This window comes from Rhinolophus sinicus, chromosome 2 (genome assembly GCF_057876585.1).
Source record: "Rhinolophus sinicus isolate RSI-liver-muscle chromosome 2, RSI-T2T, whole genome shotgun sequence".
NCBI classification, from domain to species: Eukaryota; Metazoa; Chordata; class Mammalia; order Chiroptera; family Rhinolophidae; genus Rhinolophus; species Rhinolophus sinicus.
The window spans coordinates 171,712,415-171,740,342 of NC_142502.1; the positions used below are offsets into that span (position 1 = coordinate 171,712,415).

The 27,928-nt window shown below is 35.1% G+C and overlaps 2 protein-coding genes across 4 annotated transcripts in view; both read right to left on the bottom strand.

Moving 5' to 3' along the window:
• The window catches only part of SPDYA (speedy/RINGO cell cycle regulator family member A), a 30,075-nt gene extending 7,651 nt beyond the window's left edge, over window positions 1-22,424 (bottom strand). The window contains exons 1-7 of one of the 3 annotated variants that reach the window (XM_074331836.2): window positions 22,289-22,388; window positions 18,838-18,905; window positions 18,049-18,130; window positions 15,983-16,235; window positions 13,922-13,980; window positions 11,503-11,588; window positions 6,959-7,130 (exon numbers count right to left, since the gene is read on the bottom strand). In XM_074331836.2, the coding sequence (XP_074187937.1) occupies window positions 6,959-7,130; window positions 11,503-11,588; window positions 13,922-13,980; window positions 15,983-16,235; window positions 18,049-18,130; window positions 18,838-18,872 (687 nt within the window). In that variant the 5' untranslated portion in view covers window positions 18,873-18,905; window positions 22,289-22,388. Of the gene's footprint in view, window positions 1-6,958; window positions 7,131-11,502; window positions 11,589-13,921; window positions 13,981-15,982; window positions 16,236-18,048; window positions 18,131-18,837 lie in introns of all 3 variants that reach the window. The other 2 variants (XM_074331835.2, XM_074331837.2) reach the window with 2 other exon arrangements.
• A 3,005-nt stretch (window positions 22,425-25,429) lies between these two features.
• The window catches only part of PPP1CB (protein phosphatase 1 catalytic subunit beta), a 33,560-nt gene continuing 31,061 nt past the window's right edge, over window positions 25,430-27,928 (bottom strand). The window contains exon 9 of the mRNA XM_019735319.3: window positions 25,430-27,219. Coding sequence (XP_019590878.1) covers window positions 27,115-27,219 — 105 coding nt within the window. The 3' untranslated portion in view covers window positions 25,430-27,114. The remainder of the gene's footprint in view (window positions 27,220-27,928) is intronic.

The window sequence follows — 27,928 nt, forward strand, 5'->3', positions numbered from 1 at the left end:
CCAGATAACATCAGGCAGTATCACCAATAAAGAACTGATTCATTGCTTGGATCCTTAAGACAATAATTAACAACATATTTAAATAATTTCAAATAGGAACAGGACTGAAGCCACCTTCCATGTTTTTTCAATTCTGAATATTCTAAGTTCGGGAAAGTTAGCCCCAAACAATACATAATTATTAACTTTGGAATATAATGGGCTGAAAATAATACTTTTAATTGAGGTTTCCAACCATGTATGTTAGGCTAATCTTAAAACATTGGCAATTATGGCAAGGGATATTGTAAGAAGACAGGTTAAGTTACTTAACCTCCCTGTTCCTCAGTTTTCTCATCTGTAACATGGAGAGAATTACTGTCTATTTTAGAGGGTTGTTGTGAGAATTAAAGAATTATTTATAAAGCTCTTAAGATTCCTCACTACATGTCAGGCACTGTTGTCTAAGGTTTGTTAGATAAAACACTGCCTTTAGAGTCACGATAGGTTTAGTTTCTTATTCTGGCACTTGCTAGCTGTTTGATACTGGGCAAGTTACTTAACCTTTCTGAGGCTCAATTCCTTCATATCTAAAATGGGGATACTATCTGCTTCATAGGAGTTCTGAGGGTTAGATAGGTGTAAAATCCTTATCACATACTCGTAGTAAACACCTGACAAATGATAGCCACTTAAGAAGTCAAGCTAGGGAAGTGGACCTACATGCTGACCTCATGATAGTCTAAAACTTCTAAGCAGAATTTTACACTGCTACTTCTAAGCAAAAATGTTTAGCTGCAGTTATCAGTGACCCAAAATAAATGAGAATTATAGAATTTAAGAGTTAGACGGTGCCTTATTAATTGCCTAGACCAGTGAACTGTTTTGAGGAGCCCTAAGGTTTCATGGACTATATTGGAGGTATCCTAGGAGGGACTAAGGAAAGATAATTTGGGGGATTGTGTATAAAATTTTGTTTGGGAAGAAAAAAGGCTTTTGCTATTAAAAATGACAACCTTCTTAAAATCCCCAGATTAAGACCAGTCCCCTCAGAAAATAGGGTTACTGTGGCCGCCCCCAAGATAATGGCATAAAGAATACTAGCTATGCTAATTTTTTAAAGTATATTTTAGGATTGAACTTTTTTTACAATCCACTTCTTAAATCCTTCAAAAAACTTTTCAACTAAAGACATGTAATAAAGTTATATATCTTTAAAAAGGTAGAAGTAAATAAAAGTTTTAACTCTAACTACAAACATATTTATAACAGTATAAAACTAGCTTCAGAGCTACTTAAGGTGAGAAAGTTGAATATCAGAATTTTTTATTCTTTCCATATTTATCTACTATTATTTTTCTCAACACTTGAATATATTTCATGTCTGGAACGTCCTCTCCCTTTGTCTTAGTATTACCTTTCCTTTAATGCCCAGCATAAGTCCCACCTTTCTAAAAACTCCAGCTTTCAGATTTTCTTGTTTTATCGTTCATTCTGTATTAGGATTTTTAGCATGTAAGTGTCTATAACTCAGTTATATCTTTTGGTGCATGCAACCTATTCTACTGAAAGCCCTCTCTGGGCATGAAGTCTCTCACACACCTCTCTGTTTTGAACAAAACATTGCATATATCACATCACTGCTCTGTAAATTCCTAATCCAGAATCAAGTAGTAGCTGACAGAGAAATCAGCTATGAAGATATTGTGTCATCTGGGCCCGAGTACAAACAATAATAAAGCTTCCTCTTCATAAAATTGCTATGCTCCATGATGGATAAAGGGGCTGGAATTGGAGTCTAACTCTTTCTTATCAGATTTGGCATTCTCCATAACCAGTGAACCAATCTAGAAAATAAGCTATCACCAACCTAAATAAATTCCACCTCAGAGCTGATGTCCAAAAAGGTAAGCTGGTTGTAGAAGATTATAAGATCAGAATAAGTAGGTTGAAATAGTCTTTATTCTTTTTTGGAAAAGCCCTACACACATTTTTTCAATTTAATCATACCTCATCTCTTTCCAAAAAAGGATTTGAGGCAGCTGACAAAAAGAGCAAATGAAAAACTTTATTTTCATTAAACTAGGACCCAAAAGGGAAAATACAGCTAAAAGGGGAAAGCAGACATGCCAATAACGAAGGATAACCGAGTTAATGTGGTTAAGGATAAAACCTGACTCTTAGCTTCTCTGCAGTAGCCAGGATTTATACAATAGGGGACAAATTACAAAATTCATATTATCTTAAAGGAGAGAATAAGTTCTTCTGACAGTGGTGTATAATCAAAAGTGTGCCAAATTTAAGTACTAGCTGACCTTGCCACTTATTAACTGAATGATCATGGACAAGTTGCAACCTTTCTACACCAGTTTCTTCATCTGTAAAACGTGTCGACAGCATACTTATTCTATTTAATTCCTGAGATAAAATAACAACAGATACAAATGCATTTTCTAAACTAATCAATGAGAGGTAGAGGCTAGATATCAGAGAAAACAGAACACTGGGAAGTCATCAGATGTGAAGTCAAGTGCTGACACTGCCACTTAATTGATGAAAGATCGAGTAAATCTCAATCGGTTAGTCCTCAGTTGCATCAGCTACAAAATGAGAATGCTACAACCCTCACAGACATTTTTGTGCAGATATATAAAAGTATTTATAAATTTACAAAGTACAATGCAAATGTAGCATATTATTATTGTAAACCAGTTTGTAGCTACTACCATAACTTTGGTTAATTTTAGGGTATGAGACTAAAGAAATGGGATGGCAGTATGCCAGCACCAGGCTCTCAATAAGAAATGCATAGAATACTTAACTAAATTTCTAAGCATGTCTTGACACTTTAATGCAGAAAATTTCAGGGCAAGGATGATCTACTTCTTTATTAAAACCCCCTATAACACTGAACTTGGTGTCTTATAATTTAGGTGTTAAATGAATACTTAAATCTTACTAAGTAGTTTCCTTTCCTATACACCAACATGATTCAAGTAAGCTTATTGATCTGTCACTATCAATCTAGTGGCAGATCGATAAGCTTCGGCAGTGCTAAGGGATCTCAGTAAAGAAATGTTTTAAAGGGTTTTTTATTCTATTTCATGAATAAGCAGGTATGAAAAATAATTGGAAGTCTTAAGTTCCATTCATTCTCTCAGTTAGCAATGTTTGCTAAGTATCTACTATATTCTAGACACTGTTCTAGGCACTGGAGATACATACAATAAGAACAAAATAAAGACCCTCCGTCTTGGAGTTTATACTCGAGTAGGGGGAGTAGACATTAGCAAGATAAACAGATAAAACGGAGTATGTCATATGGTAGTTCAGTGCTATGAAGAAAACCGGGAAAAGGAATACAGAGTAATAGTGGGAAGTACTTGTTATGTTAACAGCTTTATTGAGATATAACTCAAATACCGTACAATTCATCCATTTAAAGTGTACAATTTAACAGCTTTTAGTATATTCTGAGTCGCACAACCATTGTCATAGTCAATTTTAGAATATTTTCATCATTCCATAAAGAAAGCAGTCACATCTCATCCCTCCCTCCCTCAGCCCCAGCAATCTTTTTATCTCTTTGGATTTGTCTATTCTGGACAGTTAATATAAATGGAATCATACAAGGTGTGGTCCTTTGTGGCTGGCTTCTCTCACTTAGCGTAACGTTTTTATGTTTCATCCATATTGTAGCATGCATTCGTACTTTATTCCTTTTAATTGCCAAGTAACATATCATTGAATGGATAGATCATATTTTGTTTATCCATTTATTAGTTGCTGGACATTTGGGTTGTTTCCACTCTTTGTCTATTATAAATAATGCTGTGAACATTTGTACACAAGACTATTTGTGGACATAGTTTTCATTTAACTCTATAACTAGGAGTGGAATTGCTGGGTCATATAGAACTCTGTTTAGCTTTTTGAGGAACTGTCAGACTGTTTTCCAAAGCAATTACACCATTTTAAATTCCCAAGAGAAATGTATGAGGGTTTGAATTTCTCCACATTCTTGTCAACACTTGTTATTATCTGTTTTATTATAGCCATCCTAGCGGATGTGAAGTGATATATTGTTGTTGTTTTGATTTTGCATTTCTCTAAGGCTAATGATGTTTAGCTCTTTTTATGTATTTTTTTTTTTTTTTTTTTGTCCATTTGTATATCTTCTTTGGAGAAATGCGTATTGAGATTCATTGCACATTTTTAAATTAGGTTGTCTTTTTATTATTTAGTCACAAGACCTCTTCATGCATTCTAGATACAAGTTCTTTATCAGACAGGTGATTTGCAAAATTTTCTCCCATTTTGTAGGTTGTCTTCACATTTTTTATGGTGTCCTTTGATGGACAAGAGTTTTAAACTTTGATGATGTTCACTTTATATTTTCTTTCGTTGCTTGTGCTTTTGGTATCATATCTAAGAAACCTAACCCAAGGTCATGAAGAATTCACCTGTGTTTTCTTCTAAGTTTTGTCATTTTTAGTCTTACATTTAAGTCTTTGATCCGTTTTGAGTTAGTTTTTACATATGTTTTAAAGTAGGGGTCCAACTGCATTCTTTTGCATGTGGATATCCAGTTGTCCCAGTACCATTTGTTGAAAAGACTATTCTTTCCCCATTGAATTTTCTTGGCACCCTTGTCAAAAATTCAATCGAACATAAACATGAGAGTTTATTTCTAGATTTTTCTATTTTATTCCATTGATGGAGATACTACTCGAAATAGAGTGGTAAGGAAAGGTTTCTCTGAGGTGACATTTAAGTAGTCCTGAATGAAGTGAGGAAGTAAAACATACTAATATCTGGGGGCAAAGCATTCCAAATAATGGAAATGACAAGTACAAAGACCCTGAGGTGGGAGTGCCTTTGGTGTGTCTGAGGAACAGCAAGGAGGCCAGTGTGGCTAGTGAGCAAGGATGAGAGATGGAAGTCAGAGGAGAGGAGAGTTGGCAGACCATGTAGACCCATGATAAGGATTTACCTTTTACTCTGTGTGAAATGGGAAGCCTCAAGGCTTTTGAATAGAGGAGTCATAATTTGATATACTTTCCAAAACATTTATTCTGGTTGCTATATAGGTAAGAAAGATTACAAGAGAGACTTTTTGGAAGGTTACGGCAATAATTGAGGCAAGAGATGACAACCGAAGTAGGATTTAGTGGTGGAGGAGGTGAGAAATGGTAGGATGCTGGATATTTTTTAAAGATATGGATATGAGAAAAAGAAAAGTCTAGCTAGGGTGACAGCTTTTTGGCCTGAACAACTAGAAGGATGAAGTTAACCATTTATTAACACATGGAAGTTTGCTGGAGGAGCAGGTTTGGAAGTCTATGTGGGGAGATCGAAATTCCATTTTTGGCATGTTAAATTTGTAGTATCTACTAGGTAATGAAATATGAGTAAGAAATTTGATATGCAGATCTGAAATTGGTGGACAGATCTGTTAGTTCTCAGTGTTAAATCCTTGAAAGACAACTTTTCTGTAAATTCTATTAGACACTGGGTTTATAGTTGTCTAAAGCATTTTAGTCTTTTACACATACACCATTAAGTCACTCCATTCTCTGGCTCTTTAATAGTCTCATGCCAGCAACTGAGGTAATTCCAGCTCCAATAGTGTAAATTAAAGTTGTTGCAGTTAAAAAACGCCAGCTGTTGTATCTTAGGAGTAGGTGGGCAGTCTGCCGCGAAGTGAGCACTGCCTGACCCGGCCTCTTGCCTCTGGTGGCCCTCTATGTTCTTAGCTGAATATCCCATGGGGCTTGAAGCATTTACTTGGAAAAAATCAGAATGTTCAAATAAGGCTTTGCTTGGACTATCATGTCCAAGGATGGCAACAGGTGCACAAATTACCCATCTTGATGAGGAGGTAGTGACAAAAAATAAAAATATAGGACACTTTCAATGCCCTGTAATTGAAATGAGTCATTTAAATTCTTTAACGAGGATCATTAAATTAGAGGGGATTTACACACCTAATTTTTCATAATTTTCTATTGAATTTAATCTTATAAAGACTTGGCCTGCTGTAGTTTTCTAAGTTATCTCTGAATCCTTGCATTTTCCACAACATTCAACAATCCTCCTAATTTAATCCACAAATATGTATACTTGCTATATCTTTAGCTCATTAATAAATATAATTAACACGGTTAGTTCTGGACAGAGTTTTTTGACACATCCCTAAAGTTCTCCCTGAGGTTTGACACTAATCTACTGTCTCTTTTGGCCTACAATCATTTAACTGGATATGACTTCATTTAATTATAGCATTACCTAGTTGACATTCACCAAACTTTTCTGACCTAGTACTGGCTTACAGTGATCACTGCCTTCCATTTAATTTCTACTCTACTAGGACTTTTCTTTAGTTTAAAACATTAACTTTCTTCTTTATTGAAAACCAGAACATTAGATAAAATAACCAATTTTTAAATTCTTAGTGTCTTTCTGCTTTATATTAACAGAATCTTACATCAAAGAAACCCACTTTATGTATTCTGTGTGAAGAGGTATGGTTTTTAAACATATTTAAATTTATTTAAATTTTATACCATGCCATTCACATGGTATAACTTGGGAACTTGACATTTCATATACTTTATTTAATGGAAATTATTAATCAAATCGAGTAATATTACCATAAGGTATCTGGAAATGTGCACACTATCCTTTTCCTATGTATTGGTGAGCTTTAGACAAGAGAAACACACTAAAATGAAAATACTTACTATAGAAGTAGACTGCTCTGAAAAACAGAAACGACAATTTAAAATTATTGTGTTATAAAAATTAAAACATCAACATTGCAATACACAAGTTGTATTCATGGTAACCATCAAGACTAATGGTCTACCCTTACATGTACAAAAAATAAAATGTTAGAAGCACATTAAAAAACAAGACAAGGAAAATTATATGAACAGAAGACATATATCACATTATATAAAGTATTTTAAAATCTTACCTCCTCACAGCATCGCCTGCTTACAATAGCCCTATAGTCAATTCTATCCCAGAGTTCGTCCCTTAACTTTAAGAAATTAGGGAACAATTTTCTCCAGTTTTTCCCTAAAGCCCATGGAAAAATTTCATATTTGGATTCTTCTTCATCTTCTTCAACTGTGTTAGCCAGATACCTAACAAAGAAAACCAACCACTCAAAAACAAAATACAAATCACTTATAAATACATAAAAGATGTCAACCTTACTCATAATGAAAGAATAGATCAAAAATAGAGATACAGTGAAGTTTACCTTGTTGAGTTCTGAATATTTTTGTATTCCTATAAACCTTGAGCTCTGTTCTGGGATGCAGTTAAGTCTGATCCTTTCAGGTCTCACTTTTATAATTTGTTACGTGGATCTAGAGCAATGTTCAGTCTGGGGCTAATGGGTCCCTACTACTGAGGCAAGACCTTCCTGAGTACTCTATTCAATATCCTGCAAATGAAGAGTTTTTTCTGTCTGGGTAGTGGGGACAGACACTATTTCCTGCCCTGGGTGAATGTTAGGCACTATTTCCTCTAATCCTTTCCTATGGTCTTTCCCCACAATCAGGTAGTTTCCTCAGACACAAATGGAAATCAGTATCCTGACAAATACTTGAAAGGGATCAGGCATGCACAGAAGCAGGAAAACACAACCCATAATAAGGAAATAATCAATTAATCAAAACTGACCCTCATGGTAGAAGAAACAAAAACATTAAACCACTTGTAACTATTCCAGATGTTCAAAAAAATAAGTAGACACGTTGAAAGTGTACTTCTAGAGATGAAAACTATGTGTAAGATGAAAAAGATTAATAGGAGATTAAGTATTCTCGAAGAAAAGATTTGTGCATTGAAGATATCCTTGTAACAGTAGAAACTATCCAAAATAAACAAAAATAATAAACAGAGCATCAATGAGCTGTGAGACAACTTCAAGCAGCCTAGTAAAGGCGAAATTGGAGTCCCTAAAAGGTGGCAGGTGAACAGAAAAAATATTTGAAGAAATAAATGGCTAAAAATTTTTAAAATTTGATGAAAACTATAAACCCCACAAAGATCTCCTTGAACCCCAAAAGCACCAAGGACATCATAACCAAATTGCTCAAAACCAATGATAAAGAGAAAATCTTAAAATCAATTGGAGAAAAAAAAACTCACATTAAATAACATGGGAAAAGAGATAAATATGGAGTAGATTTCCCACTGGAAACAATGCAAGCCCCATAGATAACTTTCCAACAAAAATAGGCAACTTACAATAAAAAAAAATTTATAAAAGACTTAAGACACCATGAGCAGAAACAGACTCTGAAGTCTGAAAATACTGGAATTAACAAACATAAAAAAAAGGAGGTATTGAAAGCAGTCAGAAAGAAGGCAAACGAACCTAAGTGGAAGGTTTGAGATGCAAGAAGGAATGGGAAGCAAAGATATAAACATGTGGGTAAATCTGAACAAATGTTGAATGTATAAAACAAGAATAATAATTGCCTAACTTTTTGGAGGGCATCAGATAGAACAATAGAATTGCAAAACAAAAGAATAAAAGTTGGGAAAGGGGATGATTGTAGTTAAAATGGTTAAGGTTGTTGTGATTAAAAATAACTAGGATAATTGCTAAAAGAACAGACTGCATAATTTATAAACAAGTAGAGAAAAAAAGGTGCCAAAAATAAACATGAAAAAACCTCAACCAAAAAGAAGATGAAAATGAAGGGGAGGAAGACACAGAAAAAATGGGACATACAGAAAGTACATAACAAGATGGTAGGAAAAAATCCAAGTATGTAAGTAACAATAGTCTGCAATGCAAATGAATTATAGTTACACACATGTCCATATGAATCTCAAAATAATGTTATAAAGCAAAAGGAAGTTATAGAAGAATAGTACACGATTCTTTCATATGTAGTTCAAAAACATGAAAGACCAAATAATATATTACTTAGAGGGATATACATGGAATAAAAGCAAGAAAATGATTATTTGTGGAATCATTTGGGAGGGGGCTCTAAGTAGGAAACTATACTATGAGCTTCTAATATTCTAGCAATGTTCTATTCTTAAGGTGAGTCATGGGTGCACAAGTATTTGGTTTTTATTCTTTCATACACACATACACACACACTCCATATGCTCTTTTACACATTATTTCACATTCAAATTTTTAAAAAGGTACAAGTGTACAGTACACTTCTATTCATGTAATATGCACACTGGTTCACATATAGAAAATTATGTCTAGACAAATACTCATGACACCATTAATTGTCCTTGAGGAGAGAGGCCAGTTTTTAAGATAGGAGGAGGACTTACTTTTAATTGTATACCCTCTTATGTACTTTTTTAAAACCATGTGCATATTCATATTTAGTTACATTAATATAAAATGAGTACCTGCATATTTCTTTATCCTCCCTTAAAACAACAGTACATGTTTTAATATTACCTTATTATAAAGCAGCTCATTGTTCAAACCTTTCAGTTCTATAAGTAAAATCCTGTCCTCTGTGATAGTATGTAATTTCTTACTTTTAGTATCCCTGATAGTTCTTAGTAAGGGTAAAAGAGCTGGCGATTGATCCCTTTCATGCTTGCTGACTAAGTGAAATATGAAAAATCTATAATATGCTATGTATGGTACTATGGCATCCAGACTACATCGTGATTCTATTCTAGATTAACAGTTTTTCAGGTTCAATGTGATGAAATATCTGCATTGGATACATATAAGTTCCCTTTTAATTTGAAATAGTCAAGATTTTCTTGGAGCACAGTCCATTTTTTTGCATAATAATTATATTTATTCAAGTAAATAATTAAGAACCTCCTATATATTAGCCACTGAAAGATGCAAAAAAGTAAGAATACACGTTCCTTGCCCTTAAGATGCCTACAGCCAAATATAAGAGGCAACTACGTATGAAACAAATAACTGTAAAAGAGATATGGAAGAATGATAATTGAAGTTCAGTGTTATAAGAATATATAGAGAAAGGAGAAGAACGAGTTACAATGGCTAACTGAGAAAATAAGGAGAACTACTGAGTCAGGCTGTACAAAAAGTATTAGATATAAAATGGAAATTATATTTCATGCTACTTTTAATATGAAGCTTACAACACAGCATGCGTGCAACCTCACGGACTATTACATGGTGTAAGTTGCCACACTGCTTTACTAGTAATAACTTTATTCAAAAAGTCAAACGAATCCAATTGCAGGCACCTGGTAAGATTTAAACTAAAGCTTCGTTTGGTTTGTTGTTAATTTTCAGGTGAGGAAAAAAAAAACCCTACAAAATAGATATCACATCAACATACAAATATAATACAACACTAAGAGACATGTAAACAGCATTATAGCTTAGTGGTCAATGGCTACATTTGGCTTTTGGCAAGTCACACCTAAATCTGTATTGCAGCTCTGCTGCTCACTAACTTATGTGACCTTGGAAAGTATTTAATCTAAGTCTCGATGTCCTCATCTGTAAAATGGGGATTATTAAAAAACGTACCTCATAGGGAAGATTAAATGAGCTTATAAAAAACATTTTGTTGTGCCTTGCACATAATACTTAGTATTAGCTAATACTATTATATTCCCCCAATTTAGCAACCATCACCAAACTTTATATTGAGTTCATTTTCGCCTATGCATGGGGAAATGTGTCTCCTGAATACATGCAGAGATCAATTTCTTTGATTAGGAATTAAACAGACTTTGAGTAAAAATAAAAATTTATTCTTCAGTGCTAACAATTGTGGTATGCAACTTAAATATTTTTATATGTAGTTCTCTAGTTAAGTACTTAAAATTATACATTTCCAACTGCAGCACTATATCCAGGTACTGGGTAGAAAAGGTTTTGAGATTGAACTAGACATTCTTAATTTACATTGATTCTAACAGAATTCTAACCTATGAATTAGAAAACCATGTCATTAAAACCATTTAACAGATCACAAAGCTAGTATAACCTAATTTAAAGTCAATGGAAGAACTGAAGACAAAATGCCTTGGTCAAAATACAGTGTGTTAAGTGAAACAGTGAGTTGATACTAAAGGTATCAGATAGGAATAAATCCTATGTTACACACATGAATCCACAATGAGTATGCCTAGAGCATTTCCCGAAAGCTGTTCAATGTAATAAGGGCAATGATGATAATGATTTTAACTATATAGTAACTGGAAATTTCAAAGAGAATATTCTTTGATATTCTAAGTCCAAAAGTGGAGAATTTGGGGTAATTTATATGGAGCAGTCTGAAAAATATAAAGGGTATAATACAAACTCAAGTGGAATGTTGAATAATAAATCTGAGGCATAAAGGATAAGATCAGTGAAAGCAACATAAAAATATCCTATTAAAGTAAAAAATGTATCGCTTTTATACAGGAAGGCCTATTCAAAGATCTACATCAGGTTTCAAACAACTTCCTTTTAAAATAAGGTATCATATATATTATATATAACTACCACAAAAATCACTTAGTAGAAAGCATACTTACAGAGCAATAAAAAAATTTATCCTGGTATGTTCATTTATAGTAAATTTAGCCCTCTTGAAATAAACAAAGGTCATAGCCAAAAGATACTATGGGGAAAAAAGTTAAAAATTAATATTAATGTTTTGCTTTCATAAGTAAAACCGTTTCAAAAGTTATCTTTGAGATAAATAATAAGCTAAAACAATAAAGCATTATTTATCCTTATTATAGAATTACCTATTTATTTGAGTCCTTATTTTTTGGCTTCCTGTAATCTATGTAAACAGTGAGAAATAGCTCTTGACCATTAATCATGATTAAGATTGTAACTAGAATGAAGTCTTAAATTTTATTATTGCCAATATTTTTGAGCTAAAACCCCAGTTTTTTTTCTATCTTAAATTTCAAACCTATAGAGAAGTTGAAATAATCATAAAACGAATAACCATACATCCTTCACCTAGATTCACCAATTTTTAATATGTTGCCACATTAGCTTGATGTATATGTATATATGTTATTTTTTCCCTGAACCATTTGAGTTAGTTACAGACATCCATGCTCACTTTTCAAAATAATCTTTAAAAAAATAACTTCTAATCAGAAATTAGAATAACATGGCTCTATTTTCATTGAAAAAGTGTTTGAATATATTATTAGAAAGTCACGTCTAGCCTGGTATTAGGATGCCATGCCAAGTTCTGCCATTTAAATTAAAAACAAGTTATAATACTGATGTATTAGATTCCCTCTCATAAAATACCTCTTCATCCTACCTTCACAGGATTGGCCACAAAGGAGATTCCAAGTTTTCAATGTAATTTTCAGTAGAGGACCATTGAAAATAATGTTAAGATACAGTGTTCCTGGTTAGTTATTTTTAAAGCACTGCCCTCTGCTGTCCAACAACTTTAATTACTGTAATGCACTTAAAACTGTAAAGTTTAAAACTACACCACCACAGGTACTGAGTATTTGATATTAATGAATTACCGTTAATTTTTAAAAGTGTTAGTGACATTGTAATTATGTTTTAAAAGATCTCATCTTTTAGACATACATCTTGAAATATTTATGGATAAAATGTTAGGATAAAATGTTAGGATGTCTGAGATTTGCTTTTGGGGAGAGGGATTAGAAGAAACAAGAATGGCCAACAGTTGATTGCTGTAGTGAGATGCTAGGCACATGGAAGATCTTTGTTCTAACCTTTCTACCCTAAATTGCTCATGGTTGAAATTTCCAACAAAACAAAACTTCTCCAATTTTATCTTTGTTATATTAAACTTGAAATAAAAAAGTTCACATCAACATTAACTTAGTGGGTATTTAATCATAAAGCTAGTCTTCCATTCATTCCCTTTTCTGTTGGTTGGAACATTATGTTAAGTATGATGTGAAGTCATGTCAAATTTTCTGATATGACTACCTGGTCTAAGATGGCATTTATGAAGCTGAAATCATAACTGTTCAGCTAAATCCAAAGAGAATAGAAACATTACAGTCCCTACTACATAAGTTAGCATCATAATTTTTTTTAATGAAACTTTGATTCCTAAAGGAACATGAAAAACTAATTTTACTCTACAAGATTATTGGGATTTGTTTTATCTACATTAACTACAAAATATTAAAGTAGGGCTGGCCCGGTGGCTCAGGTGGTTGGAACTCCATGCTCCTAACACTGAGGTCGCTGGTTCCATTCCCACATGGGCCAGTGAGCTGCGCCCTCTACAGCTAAGATTGTGAACAACAGCTCTCCCTGGAGCTGGGCTGCCGTGAGCAGCAGGAGGTTGGCGTGAGCTGCTGTGTGCTGCCATGAGTGGCCGGTGGCCAGCATAAGTGGCCAGCAGCCAGCGTGAGTGGCCGGCAGCCATCGAGAGCAGCCAGCGTGAGCTGCTTTGAGCAGCCGACTAATGACCGGCAACCAACTGCCTCAGCCGGGGGGAGCACAAGGCTCATAATACCAGCATGGGCCAGGGAGCTGTGTCCTACACAACTAGACTGAGAAACAATGGCTTGAACCGGAGTGGGAGAGGGGGAAGCAGAAGAAGGGGGAAAAAAAAAATTAAAGTGTATAACAGACTGCCTTAGTGGAATGAATCTCAGAATAGTCTTTCTCCACAGCCTGATAAAAGGTAATAATTCTGGTCAAAACATATTAAGTCTATACCGATTCTTGTTTTCAGTCAAACAGATACAGTCTTAAGGTTATTTAAATCTAATCAATAAGATTCTACAATTTCTCAAAATATAGAATGAATCTATGGTATATGCTAATTTAAAAAAATATGTAAGGATTCCACTTTGAAGGAGCAATGCAGGCTAGTTCTTTTTCTAACTTTAATTAATTAGAAAATTCTTATAAGGTTTCATTAAAGTTCTGATGGTCTAGTAACATAATAACATTGGTTAATAATTACACTGTTACCAAATTTACCTTGTCTGCAATTTTACAGCAGCAGTCCATCCATAAGAAATCTTGAATTAAATCATCATCTACAATAAAAAATAGCTATAACTTATATTTTAAAGATAGAATGTTTCCTTTGAAGAATTAATTTCTACATATGGAGATTATAAATGATGCTGCGAAATCAAACACAAATGGCTGGAACAGTGTTGTCTAAGGCATAGTTTTCAGTTCTTTGGTTTATTTACCATTGCAAGCACTATACAAAAGCTACTGCTTTATTCTTCATCTTCCCGTCTGATTTGCCCTAATCTATAGCTCAGACTGTAGGGGGAATGGTAGAAGTGTTTGATTTACTGAATATCACAATAGCTCTTTGAGGAATATGTCTTGGGTAACTCTTGATTAGCTCTTTGTTACTTTCCAAAATCAATCTTTAATAGGTGGAAACGGAATCTGATAAAAGAGAACTCAGTCTTTAAGCAATAATGACTAATGAATACTCTGTTTTCTAAATACATTTTATATTTTTCTACTTCTTTCTCCTTTTAGATCCCAGGGTATTTTTAGTTTTGGATCCTTCTTCTCTTTTCCTATTTATCTCTGTCCAATTATCTATTATTCAAATACACATGAAAATGCCTATATAAAGAAGATTCATAATTCTTTCGTTACTTGTAATTAACATTTAATTTTGGAGAAACTGAGATTGTGACAAAAAGATCAACAAAGAAAAATACTGTTAAAAGAATAACATCCAGAAAGGTAAAAAACACTTATTTTAATTTTAAATGGCTAAAATATATAACCCAAAAATACATGGATAATTGCAGAATATAATCTGAGAAAAATCTGCTTTTTTCCATTTACCTCTTTCATTTTAAGTAACAAAGCACAACTTCTTCATATTAATTCTCACATCCTAGAAATATCATCAGTATAGTCAAATATATGAAAAGTTCCAAAAATAAGTACTGATTTTCTGAGAATAATTAATTTGTCTTAATTTCAGTTCTATTTCTTAAATTACCTAAAACGGTAGTCAGGTCTTTTCTCTTCTCAGGTTATGAATAATAAAAAAGTTTGTGGGTAATAGTTTTGTTTTAATAAAGAGAGAGGGAAACTAACATCATTCTAGATCCTGACTGGGTACATCCTCATAGTTCTACATTTTTCTACTTACATTACTTACGTTTTTTCTTCTTATCTCATCTTCTTATTTTGCTTTTCTTTAAATCTTAACCAGTTTGCCCTCATTTTTTAAAATTTCTATCCTTTCAAAGGGCAAATATTCTTGTCCCCAACTCTCTCCTCTTACCTGCATCTGCCTTTCTCTATAAAAAAAGGAAGCTTGTTACCTAGATATACAAATTGTGGTATCTTACTTGACTTGATTCATTCCCACACCTACTTACCAGGATCTGTCTATCCTACCCTTTATTCTAATCTGTCTACCTTACTTCAAAAAAAAAATTAAAAAATAAAAATAAAAAATCCCTTCTCCTCCTTGGCCAGAAGTACTATAAAGAAGTTTATTTTTGGTGATTTTTAAGAAATTTATCATCAAAGTAGCACTCACTATCTTGTGATCTGAACAAACTCAAACTCAATTTTATTATATGACTATGATGATAAAGCATAGTTAATTTTTAATATTCCCCAGATACAATACTGAAATTTCTCTATGTTGACTAACCTTCCCAGTTTGCTCAGTTTTAGCACTGAAAGCCTTGGGAAACTCCTCAAACTGGGCCAGTTGCCTCTGCTGAGATTTCACAAAGTATTTTACTTTAATTTTACATTAAACTCTTGCGATGAACTTGACTTGCTCAGAATTTACATTTGACCTGGATTTAAACAGTCTAGAAGCAAGATGAGTCTGAATTTCTAATCCAAAAGCAATAAAAATAAACAAACCCAACATTAAAAAAAAGACTAAGTAAAACAAAAATAAATTTGGTTGATGAGAAATTTGACAGAAAATAACAGCATCCTCTTTGATTATTATAAAAATGATAAAATAGATCTTTACATTGTCTCATTTTTAAGTACTTTCTAATTACCACTATTACAGTATTTTAAACCTACCAAATAATTTAAAGAAAGCAGTCATTTCCTGACGCTGTATAACTAGACAGGGTCCTTTGGGGCGTTTAGACTTGTTGCTATTATGTGCATTTTTTTCAGATGCTGGCCAAACATCTTTAAAAATAGGACGCTTCAGATTAATGGTTTTTTTAGGCTGATGTGACCTACTTGACCCTGATTTTACATAAACAGTGACAGTAGGTGGTGTCTCACAATACAGCTGATTATGCCTCATTTTGGTTTCCCAAGATTCCTGTAAAAATAAAACATACAATTATTTATCATACTTACTCATTTTTACATAAAAACAACTAACTGGATGACACCACCAGATGCAGTCATATGAAATGTTACTGAACTCACTACTAAAATGTTATTTATGACAGTGACTCACATGAGAAAGTGCTTTTAGAATTCACTGCCAGGAAATGTTATGTGTCCTATGGGTAACAGATATATACCTCCCCTTTCCAAGAAATAAGGTCCTGTGTACCATTTTGCTTTGACTATGAGGAAACTCAAAACCAAATCTGAAAATTAATTATGGAAACTATGCTGAATTTATGAGGTGTGACTAAGAAATACAGTGAATGTTTATATTTACAAAAAATTAATACAGTAAAAGACACATTGCCATTAATCCCCCTCAAAATACTCCCCCTCGCTTCCCATCGTTCTTGCCACTTTCTGAAGCGGTTCTGGAAGTCCTCTTTCATGAGTGACTTTAGTTGTACTGTTGTGGCTGCCTCGATGTCCTGAATCGATTCAAAATGTTTACCTTTCCTGGTCATTTTGACTTTGGGGAAGAGCCAGCAGTCGCACAGTGCCAGGTCCAGTGAATAAGGTGGATGAGGACACACTGTAATGTTTTTATTTGACAGAAATTGCTGCACCAGAAGCGATGTGTGACACGGATTACAGTAAATGCTGTTGCCGAGTGCCATCCAAAGGAAAGGCAGCGATCTTAAGTAAGGGAAGTGGCATGTCAAAACTTAGTAACAGTGTGTGACAAGTTTCAACTTGTTTGGTGCAAGTTCTGTGTGAGCTATGGTTGGGAGGTGTTTTAAAGTGTGTCATAAATCATCCTCCATCCTGACAACGCTCCATGTCACACATCGCTTCTGGTACGGCAATTTGTCAAATAAAAACATTACAGTGTGTCCTTATCCACCTTATTCAGTGGATCTGGCACCGTGCAACTTCTGGTTCGTCCCCCAAGTCAAAATGATTCAGGACAAAGAGGCAGCCACGACAGTGCAACTAAAGAAGCTCACAAAAGAGGACTTCCAGAACTGCTTCAGAAAGTGGCAAGAACGATGGGTTAAGTGTGTTCAAAGCGAGGGGGGGTGTTTTGAGGGGAATTAATGGCAATATGTCGTTTACTGTAATAACTTTTTAATTTAAATATTCACCGTATAGTTTGATCATACCTCATACAATCTATTTGTGATATCCTTTTTTCCTGATAATTTTTTTATTCTGCTTGTATTGACATGATTTTATCATATGGTTGTTATATGCCACCTCAAATTTTTTATAGAACAAGGCCAACTATTCCCAGAGCTTAATTATGATCAATATCAAGTATTATATTAAAAAGCAACCCCTCCACACACACAAAATATATTTTTTCTTCCTGGTAAATTCCTTGATGTTACAAAATTCACTTATTCAATAGCATTTATTGGTATTTATTGGAAAGTTAAAAACAATTCCAGCAAAGAGATATATAGAATATGTACTTTAAGGGATTCTTATAAATTGATCACTCTAATATTTAAAGTTGTGAGTGTATGACCATGTTATTTGAGTGTCTGATTATAAGTAAGTGTACATGAATGTACAGTGTTACAATCTAACAAAATCTGAAACAAAGTTAATCCATCAATATTTAACAATACACAAATAACTACCATGTTTGGTGGTAATTAGTTCATATAATTACTACAGTTAGTATTACTTTTGTGTTCAAAGCATTTATAAGGTAATAAGAAATGGAGGTAGAAATAGGCAAAGCAGGAAACTACTCTAAAGCCCTAATTAGAACCTCTGAATCCATAACTCACAGTGACCCAAGCAGCCATGCCTCCCTTGGTGTTCAAGGAGTTAGGTACAGATTCTCCTTCCTGACCCTCAGAAACTTCCCTGCTGAAGGAAGGAATGGAAAATAAGATTGGATGTAGTGGGGCTAGATCCAACACAATGTGAGCCACATATATAATTCTGTATTTTAAGGCCACATTTAAAAAGTTCAAATAAACAAGTTAATTTAGTAATATATTTTATGTAACTTAGTATATCCAAAATATCATTTTAACATGTAATCAACATAAAAATTGAAATATTTTACATTCCTTTTATTTCATACTAAGTCTGAAATCTTGTGTGTATTTACACTTACAGTATCTCTCCATTTGGATGCTAAATTTCCAACAGTTAAAATGAAATGTAGCTCTACCAAAACAACGAAGGAGTGTGTACAGAAAAAATATTTCACATCCTTCAGTATTTAATTTTAGATTAAAACTTCAATTCTTCAGTTGCACTAGCTGCATTTCAAGTGCTCAATAGCCACATGTGGCTAGTGGTTACCGTATTAGACAGCTTTGGGCTAGATTATGAAGAACTAGGCAGAGAAAACTATATTCAATTGATTCTATAATTGCTTCTTCTCTATTTTGTTTCCTTTTTCTTCACCCCTCCCCCACCCCCATGTTTCTTCCTACATGGTTAAGGTCCAACCGAACCAAAGGCAATTACGGAGGTAGGGGTGCAACAAACTCCACAGAAAAAGAGAGGGGTGACAAACTGAGCCTTGAGACTTGTGTAAGAACTTTCTGCTCTTTCCTACCCACCTCATCTGGGAGACAGCTGGAGGCCTCATCTGCATCTTTTTCTCAATGTTTAAGAGCAGCCTTACAATCTAGATGAAAAAAAACTAAATAGTCAGGCTTTTCAAATTGGAGTGCTGAGGCGGAATGTACCAGAATATAGGATAACTGTGGCATATCTTCCAGGAGATAAGTTTTACTCAATGTTAAGTAACTTAAAATAGTGTTATATTAAAACAACCATGGATACATCATGTCATGAAATGCAAATTTTCTCTCTATCAAAAGATAAACATCATCCTCACAGCTTTACACTATTCCACTAAATCCTGATGTAAGTGTTGGGATACTTCATATAAAATGGGAAACAGAAAGAGAAGGAAATGTCTGAAATTCTCCAAATAAAGATTCATTGACGTTAATAAGCAAACATTGGCAGGAAAGGTATGGAAAAGACACTTAAGGAGAGGAGCTATCAATGCTATGTTCTTGGTCAAACTCTAATTTGAGGTACCGTTTCCCCGAAAATAAGACCTAGCCAGACAATCAGCTCTAATGAGTTTTTTGGAGCAAACATTAATATGACTTGGTATTATATTATATTATACTATATGATATCCAGTCTTATAGTAAAATAAGACCTGGTATTCTATTCTATTCTATTCTATTCTATTCTATTCTATTCTACCCAGTCTTATAGGAAAATAAGACTGGGTTTTATATTAATTTTTGCTCCAAAAGACACATTAGAGCTGATTGTCCGGCTAGGTCTTATTTTCGGGGAAACATGGTAGCTTTTAATTTTGTTCTTCACTTAGATATACTAAGAGAATGAGAGTTCTGATAAGCAAGCAGGACTTGGAAAGGCATGAAAGACAAATTAAAATATAGGCCATTTCAGGAAAGGGCAAGAGATAGGGAAGGAGGGGGAACGAGAAGAAACTATGCTCATATGGGAAAACCCTTTAATGAATTCTTACATGGACTCCACCAACACAAAAAAACCGTACCAGAATTCATACTTGAATAGACTGTCTGGGATTTTTTTTTTTGTAAATAGACAACAGCTAATCTACAGGCATCTGAAATAATTTCTTCTCTCTGGGGGTAGTATAAAGATGGGGGGTGGTTCACAGAATCATACAATAGAAGTAGTAGTTTGGGGATTCATCTGCCTATATGAAAAAAATCTAATATCCATTGGCAATTCAGGGCAGGCAGGTAAGCCTTAACTGCAGCTTTACACTGAGCACTTAATATGTGCCAGACACTATGGTAAAAGTTTTACGTGCATTATCTCATTTAATTCTCAAAACATCTCTATAAGGTAGGTATTATTTTATCCTTATTTTCGAGATGAGAAGTTTGAGACTTAGAGAAATTAAGAAATTTGCCCATGGCACATGATTAGTGAGTGAAAAAGCTAGGAGTTGAATCCAGGACTGTCTGACACCAAAGCCCCGTATTTTTCAACTACTAAAGAACTGTATTAAAGATTAAATGAAATCATGTGTAGAACACTTGACACATAGTAAGCAGTTCAATGTTACTGTCACCTTGCCAGAAAAACATAAACCCAGCTATAAGGTTACACTTTATAAAAATTTAATTCTAGTATTTGCAGTATAAGTGTGCACAAGAAATTATGACTTAGTGGCTAAATAAGCAATTGCTGTGGAGAAGAAAGATGGGCTAATCACCTTTTTGCTAAAATAACTCTTAAAAAAGAGTCCTTATTGAAATGACTACAGCATTTTTCTCTATCATAACACTGAATCTAATTATTGAAAAACAATACAGCAAATTTAGGAAAAATATTTTGGCAAACTTGCTGGAAGCTTTGCTGGGGGCTATAATCAAATCTCTACAATTTTGATGTTTATTTTTTTCTAATTTAATCACCTAATGGTCAAAGAACACTTTTAGCCTCAGCCAAGTGCTAAGTCCTACAGTGTTTATAAAATTACAGGGCACAATTGTTTCAGTAAATTTTAATCTGATTAGAAATACAACCCACTGGTGAATAAAGCAATACAATTCAATGAAGTGGTGGGAATAAATGGAAACTAGATTGAACAGAATTAAAGGAGTGATGTGCTAGAAAACATGACAATTAGAAGGAAGAAAATGAACAGCAGCTAGAAGGGCCAACAGTCAAATGAGGATTTTTTTTTTTTTTTTTTTTTTTAAAGACAGGGTTCTTAAGTGTGACTGAAGCCAAAAGGGCAGAGCTAGTTGAGAGTATGTTAAAATACTGGAGAACGGACCTGGATTAAGACCTGATTCAATCTCACTAGTTTTGTGACCTTAGGCTATTTAAATGCTGGGACCAGAGGTTCCACTTAGGATATTGAAATAAAAGTACCTATGTTTGTTTTTCTTTTTAAGAACCTGCCTGGTACATAGTATTTAATAAAAATTATCTATTATTAGGCATTGTTAATACATATTTTGTAGGATTAATGAGGAAAGGAACAAGTATATGGATAATGCCTAGCCTAGTGCTGAATGCTTAGCAAAAACTCAATACGTAGCAGCACTACTACTGTATCTTTTTTTTACAGGAAATGTGTCTTTCAAGGAAGGAAGGGTCTGAACATCACAGCCAAATTTCGCCTCAACTAATAGAACTTAAATGTTAAAAAATTAAAAGATTTTAGGTATTTTAAAATGTGCTCATGTCAGAGAATAAAATTTGTGAATAGACAGGATCTCAATTTTAATATAGCATGGGTTTTACCAGTCTTTCAATGTTAAATTCGTTTTTTTTCATGTTTGTTTGTTTTTTCAGTTGAAGCTAGTTGGCCTTTGGTGGCACCGAAAACTTAAGAAAAGGATTTTGTCAATTTTGAGATACAGCAGCTCAAGATTCTGGGGCAGACGCTCCTGGGCGAAAAGATGTTTACTGTGACACAAGGTAGAAAGAGGCTGGACCATGAAAACACACGAACCTCAGCCCCGAGGGACCACAGGCGGGCGGCGCGCTCTCATCAGGCCCGGTCTTCCCAGCAGGTAGGGGAGCAACGAGGGCCCGCGGCAGGGCACCTGGGGACCGGGGACGCGTGTCCTCTCCGTCGCCCCCTTCCCTCCCCAGCCCAGCAGCCGGCCCCACCCGCTCGGCCCGGGAGCCAGGAGCCGACGAGACGCCCACACACTGACCACGGGAGGCGCCGCCCCTGCTTTACGAGCACCGCAGGCGCCTCGCGGTCTTTCTCGCGCTCGCCAGCCGCGAGCGGCCCGGGGGCCCGACCTCCACGCCTCCCGCCCCCGCCGGTCTCCCAAACCCCAGCTCCAAGAGTGTGTTCCCGTCGCTGCGAGTCCACCTAAGGTGACTCACGGGCCGAAGTGTGTGGCGAAGGGGCTGAGACGCCGCCACAGCCTCACACACGGTGGGCGGCGGGGCTAGGTGTGAGAAGGAACAACAGAAACTGGAGTCGCCGACGAGGCCCGAAGCCGGGGCGCCGGAGGAAGGTACCTGCGAATATCGGGCTGGTGAGAGGGGTCGGGGGAACAGTCCGCCTCCCCCAGATGCACCCGGGCCTCAGACGGTTGCCCGCAGGTTGCTCCACCTCGACCTCCCGCCAATTGGGAGCGAGGCCGGCGTGGGCCAATCAGCGCGCAAAGCCCACCGCAGGGGGCGGGGCCGGCCCAAAGCTGCGCGCGCCTCGCCTGCGGACACGGCTTCCAGCGCATCTACCGTTATCCTACCTTGCTCAACCTCCGACCAGGCAAAGCGAAACGCCACGACCCACCCAGACCTCCTTTTGTCTCCTACGTAAACCCTTTCCCTTGGACACCTATTAACGTCAGGCTTGTTATTAGAGCCATTTATCTTCCCTCCAGCTAGATGGAGAGGCCCTATGTTAAAATAATTATATGAACGGAGAAAGAGACCACTTAAACTAAAAACAGGTGTGAATACTGTGGTTCCGTCAGAAGGGGTAATGTACATTCTGTTAAATCTGTTCTAAGCTGTAAATTCTTCTACAGGAACCTTTTTTGTGGCCTCAACCTAACACTTGCCCAGGTGCCTGGGATGTAGTAGGTGCATAATAAATGTTGAATAAAAGGATTTTTCAGTTTTTAAATTTTTTTCGCATGACATAATGTATGACCTTTTTTCCCTTGTTAACATATGGCCCTTTTTCATGTTGCTAGCCTTTATAATTTTAATAACTGCATAATACTCAAGTGGCTGGACCAATTTTAACACTATCTAAATTTCACTTTTGTTGAAGAAACACTATAAAAGAGCATAATGATAAAACTTTACATGGATACTTATATAGAATCAGTTTGTCTTATTCATTGTTCACTCTGCCAGGAATGCTGTCACTTTCAAATCCCTTTAACCACTTTTTAGCTGTTTAAGGAAATTGTAACACACTGAACTCTACCAGCAAAAAGGGACATAGTACTTCTAAGTGGATGCCACTGGTATAGTGAGGCTATTACGTGTCTTCTCAGGCACAGCTTTGATTCAGGGATGGATCCACAAGGAAGAGGGGACTGGATTAGTTAGGTCAGAGTAGCAAGAGCAGAGTAAGCTTGACCATTTTCCTTCTCTAAAAACATTTTTAGCATAAAGATGTGAAAGAAAAAAATTATTTTAATTCAAAAGTTATGGTTGCCAAGGAGACAACGGAATGTACCTTAACTTGTATTTCAGTTCCTTGGTTCAATATGACACTTTTATATTAAGGGATACATCTCAATATGTTCCTGGCTTTTCTTCAGATGAATCTTTTTGAAAGGCATATATATCCTCTGAACACTTCCAATTAGGCACCTTTCAAGCCTCAAAATTCTTCCTGGTATTTGACTCTACATTTTGCACAAACCAGTCTTGCTGATCATGATTTAAAAATCTCCCTGGGCAGGGGCCAGCCTGGTGGCTCAGATGGTTGGAGCTCCATGCTCCTAACTCCGAAGGCTGCCGGTTCGATTCCCACATGGGCCAGTGGGCTCTCAACCACAAGGTTGCCGGTTCAACTCCTTGAGTCCCACAAGGGATGGTGGGCTCCGCCCCCTGCAACTAAGATTGAACACAGCACCTTGAGCTGAGCTGCCGCTGAGCTCCCAGATGGCTTAGTTGGTTGGAGCGCATCCTTTCAACCTTGTGGTTGCCGGTTCGACTCCCACAAGGGATGGTGGGCTGCGCCCCCTGCAACTAGCAACAGCAACTGGACCTGGAGCTGAGCTGCGCCCTCCACAATTAAGACTGAAAGGACAACTTGAAGCTGAATAGCACCCTCCACAACTAAGACTGACAGTCAACAACTTGACTTGTAAAAAAGTCCTGGAAGTACACACTGTTCCCCAATCAAGTCCTGTTCCCCTTCCCCAATAAAATCTTTAAAAAAAAATTTCCCTGGGCAAAATTAAAACAATGAATGTTAAAGCTTCAAGTGCAAGGAGTCCACTGTAGTCAATTCTTTCCATTTAAGAACAGTGCGACAACATGGATGGACCTAGAAAGTATTATGCTAAGTGAAATAAGTCAGAAAGAGACAAACATTGTATGATCTCACTTATGTATGGAATCTAAAGAACAAAATAAACAACAAAAAAACCAAAACAGACTTACATACAGAGAACAAACTAAAGCTTACCAGATGGGAGGGGGTTGGGAGACTGGGTAAAAAAGGTGAAGGGATTAAGAAGTACAAATTGGCAGTTACACAATAGTCACGGGGCGGGCGGGATGTAAAGTACAGTACAGGGAATATAGTCAATAATATTGTAATAACTATGTATAGTGCCAGGTGGGTACTAGACTTATTGGGGGATCACTTCATAAATTATGTAAATGTTTAACCACTACACTGTACAACTGAAACTAATATAATATTGAGTGTCAACTATAATTGAAAAAACAAAACAAAATTAATCCAAATAATCCATGTGATCCGTCACGTTATCAGTTACCTAGTGTTTTAATGAATTTGAATGAAATGACATTTGGATTAAAGATAAATTTGAATATAGAAAATTATTAAAAATAAGAGGAAGAACAATATAAATTAGTGACACTAGAATTACAGGATATTTTTCTCCTAAGAAATGAAGTTTTATTTATTTCAAGTAGCAATGTTACCAAGTAAATATTTTTAATGAACACACTACATGAAAAGAAGCTGTTAAAGTGGTTTTAAGACTGCTTAAATAATTTAATCATGATAAATTTCCATCCTTTAAAATTTAGTGACCAATATTAATTAGTGACTATTTTTTCATAAACAGTATTGACCTGGATAAATTATTATAAAAACCCAGTAAGTTGGATCTAAATTAATGTTTTGATTAATACTAAGATTAATAAAAGACTGCCCTGTTTCCTGCCAAAGGCTGTTTCTAGACCTGTTTTACTGTAACTAAGAATACATCAAAAATTCTACCAGAAATTGCTCAACTTACACTCCAATTAGGAAGATATTTAAATCATTAGATAAAAGCCTGTGTGACCTAACTTAATACATCATAGGCAATACATAAACATCTTCAGAAAAGGATCAATTAATATATATTGAAGACATAAAAGTCTATTGGAACAAAATGTTGAAATCTCATTGTAAACGGGAAAAAAAGGGAATAAAATAACCAGTCAGGCTTCATATCAATTAGACAACTTTTACTAAATGAGAAAACTACATTTAAAATGTGCTTTAAAACAAAATGGAATTAGAAAAAAAGACATATGCATTTGAAAGAACTTTGCACTGTGCTGATAATCAAATCTCTTGCAGTATACAATACACCAATTCATAAAATGTAAGTTAACAGAATTCTCAATTTAACATTTTCAAAGACAATATTAAGATCAAGAATTTCACATCTATGGTAGCACATATAGAAGGGCATTATAAATATGATGTCCATCCCTATGAAGCTTACAAATTTGACAATGCTCAATAAAAGCTTTTAGAATCACATCCAAAAGTATCGCATCCAAAAATCACAAATCTGTGTCCTCTAAATTCTCCTTATAAAATCTTTATGTTCACTTTTCTACTCTTGCCATTTGTTAATACTAACCCTTAAAAAAAAAGAACAGGAAAAGAAATGCAATAAACCCTTGATCGTGTACAGAAATTATTGCTACTATAGTTCACTACAAAGCATTGTCTATACAATATATGAACTTGGATCATGAAAAATCAGAATAAAAATCTTTAGTGACATAAGCCTTATAATCGTATACAACATTCACATGGCAATATTAGACAGTTAAGCACCCAATACCCAGTTGACAAAATGTCCCACTGACCACCATTTAAATACATCCTTCGTACATAGGGAGGAAAAAAGAGATAACGTCAGCTTTCTAAGGCTTGTCAAAAAAGGATTCTCATGTTTTGTGGATCTGAAAACAACAAACAACAACAAAAACCCAAAAAACAAAACCAATGCAAGTGAGGGTGTTATCGGAAAGTTAAGCATGCCAAAAGGTGTTTCGTGCGAATTAAAACCTAAAGCCAAGGTACCACATAATCAATCACATTACCAACTAGTTGGGTAGTACTATATGAGCCTTATCTTAAAGTTAAATGAAATGCGACTGCACAATAGAGCATCAATAAGTTAAAAATTAGAGTGCACAAATCCAAATCAGTGGCAATTTCTGTATAAAGCAAAATATTCACTATCAGCTGTAAAGTTTGCCCAAACTGTTTGATTAAATCACTGGATAGGACAGTTTGCATATTTTTAAAAACATCAATCTCTAAAACTCCTTTTTACGGTAATGAGGCATAAGTTTTTTTAGATCAAACAGGTACATAGGTAAGTAAGAGAAAATAATAGTTGGTGAATGTCTTTAAAGCTTGTCCCACATTTCACTTTTAAAAATGTTTAGGGAAAAAAGTTTAAAATATTTGCCATTAACCTAGCGAAAACAAACAAAACAAAACAAGCCCCAAATAATTAAACAACCAAGCAACACTAAAACCACATTACACAAGATGGGTCATCATGCTTTCATCTGGTTTAACTATCACATCTAGTTTAATTGGGATGCTTTTCAACTTTAAAAACTGTGATAAGTGAAGATGTAACTTTAATGGGTAATTTTGAATTTGGATTTAACTTTGTTGAATATTATAACAGAGTATACTTATTACAATACAGTGTAGCACATCTTTCTATTAGAAAAAAAATTTAAGATCCTTTACCCGTCTCCTCAAGTTAAAGGTGTGACATCATAAAGGGTGTCAAATGGCTGGATGGTTTTACAGTGCACACTTATATATTATGAAGCATGTCCTTAACAAATCGGATGGTTTCTTTACATAGTTCCTTTCTTCACCTTTTCTTCGGTGGATTAGCTGTTCGAGGTGGAGTGACAGGACGTCCTGAATTCAGTCCACCATACTGGTACTTAGCTTTCTTTTCAGATGGTTTCAATATCTTAAAGTAAACAGTTTATCAACAATGTTATTCTTTCAAGTGAATGAGTTTAAGAAAATTACGTAATGTTACAATAGGGTTTTTCAATAAATGGCATAAATTGTAAAAATGAAATAAAAATATAAAAAAACCAACAAAGTTCCACAAACATTTCTCACATTTAAAGTGTGCAAATGTCTGAATATTGCTATTGTTTGTCATTCCATTGATAACAAAAGCTTGAATACATGAATCCTAGCAATTACCCAATCCTTAAATTTAAGGAAATTTTTTTTCAAATTTGTGTATCTCTGTGGTGAGGAAAAAACCTCTAGCTTAAGAGTCAAAAGACCTAGGTTCTCATCATAATTCTGCCACTATTTATATAGAGAGTAACTAGCCAAACTCTTCAGACTGTATTTTTTTGTGTACATAGATCTTTTTATTAAAAAAACAGCCACACACACTCACTCACACACACACACACACACACACACACCATAAAATTCACCCATTTAAAATGTACAATTCAATGATTTTTAGTATATAGAGTTGTACAACCACTGCTATAATCTTAGAACATTTGTCACCCCAAAAGAAACCTTGTTCCCATAAGTAATCACTCCCCATTTTCACTTTCTATTCTCCTAACCCCTTTCAACTCTAAGCAACCACTTGTCTACTTTCTTTCTCTATTGATTTGTCTTTTCTGGCTATTTCATATAAATGA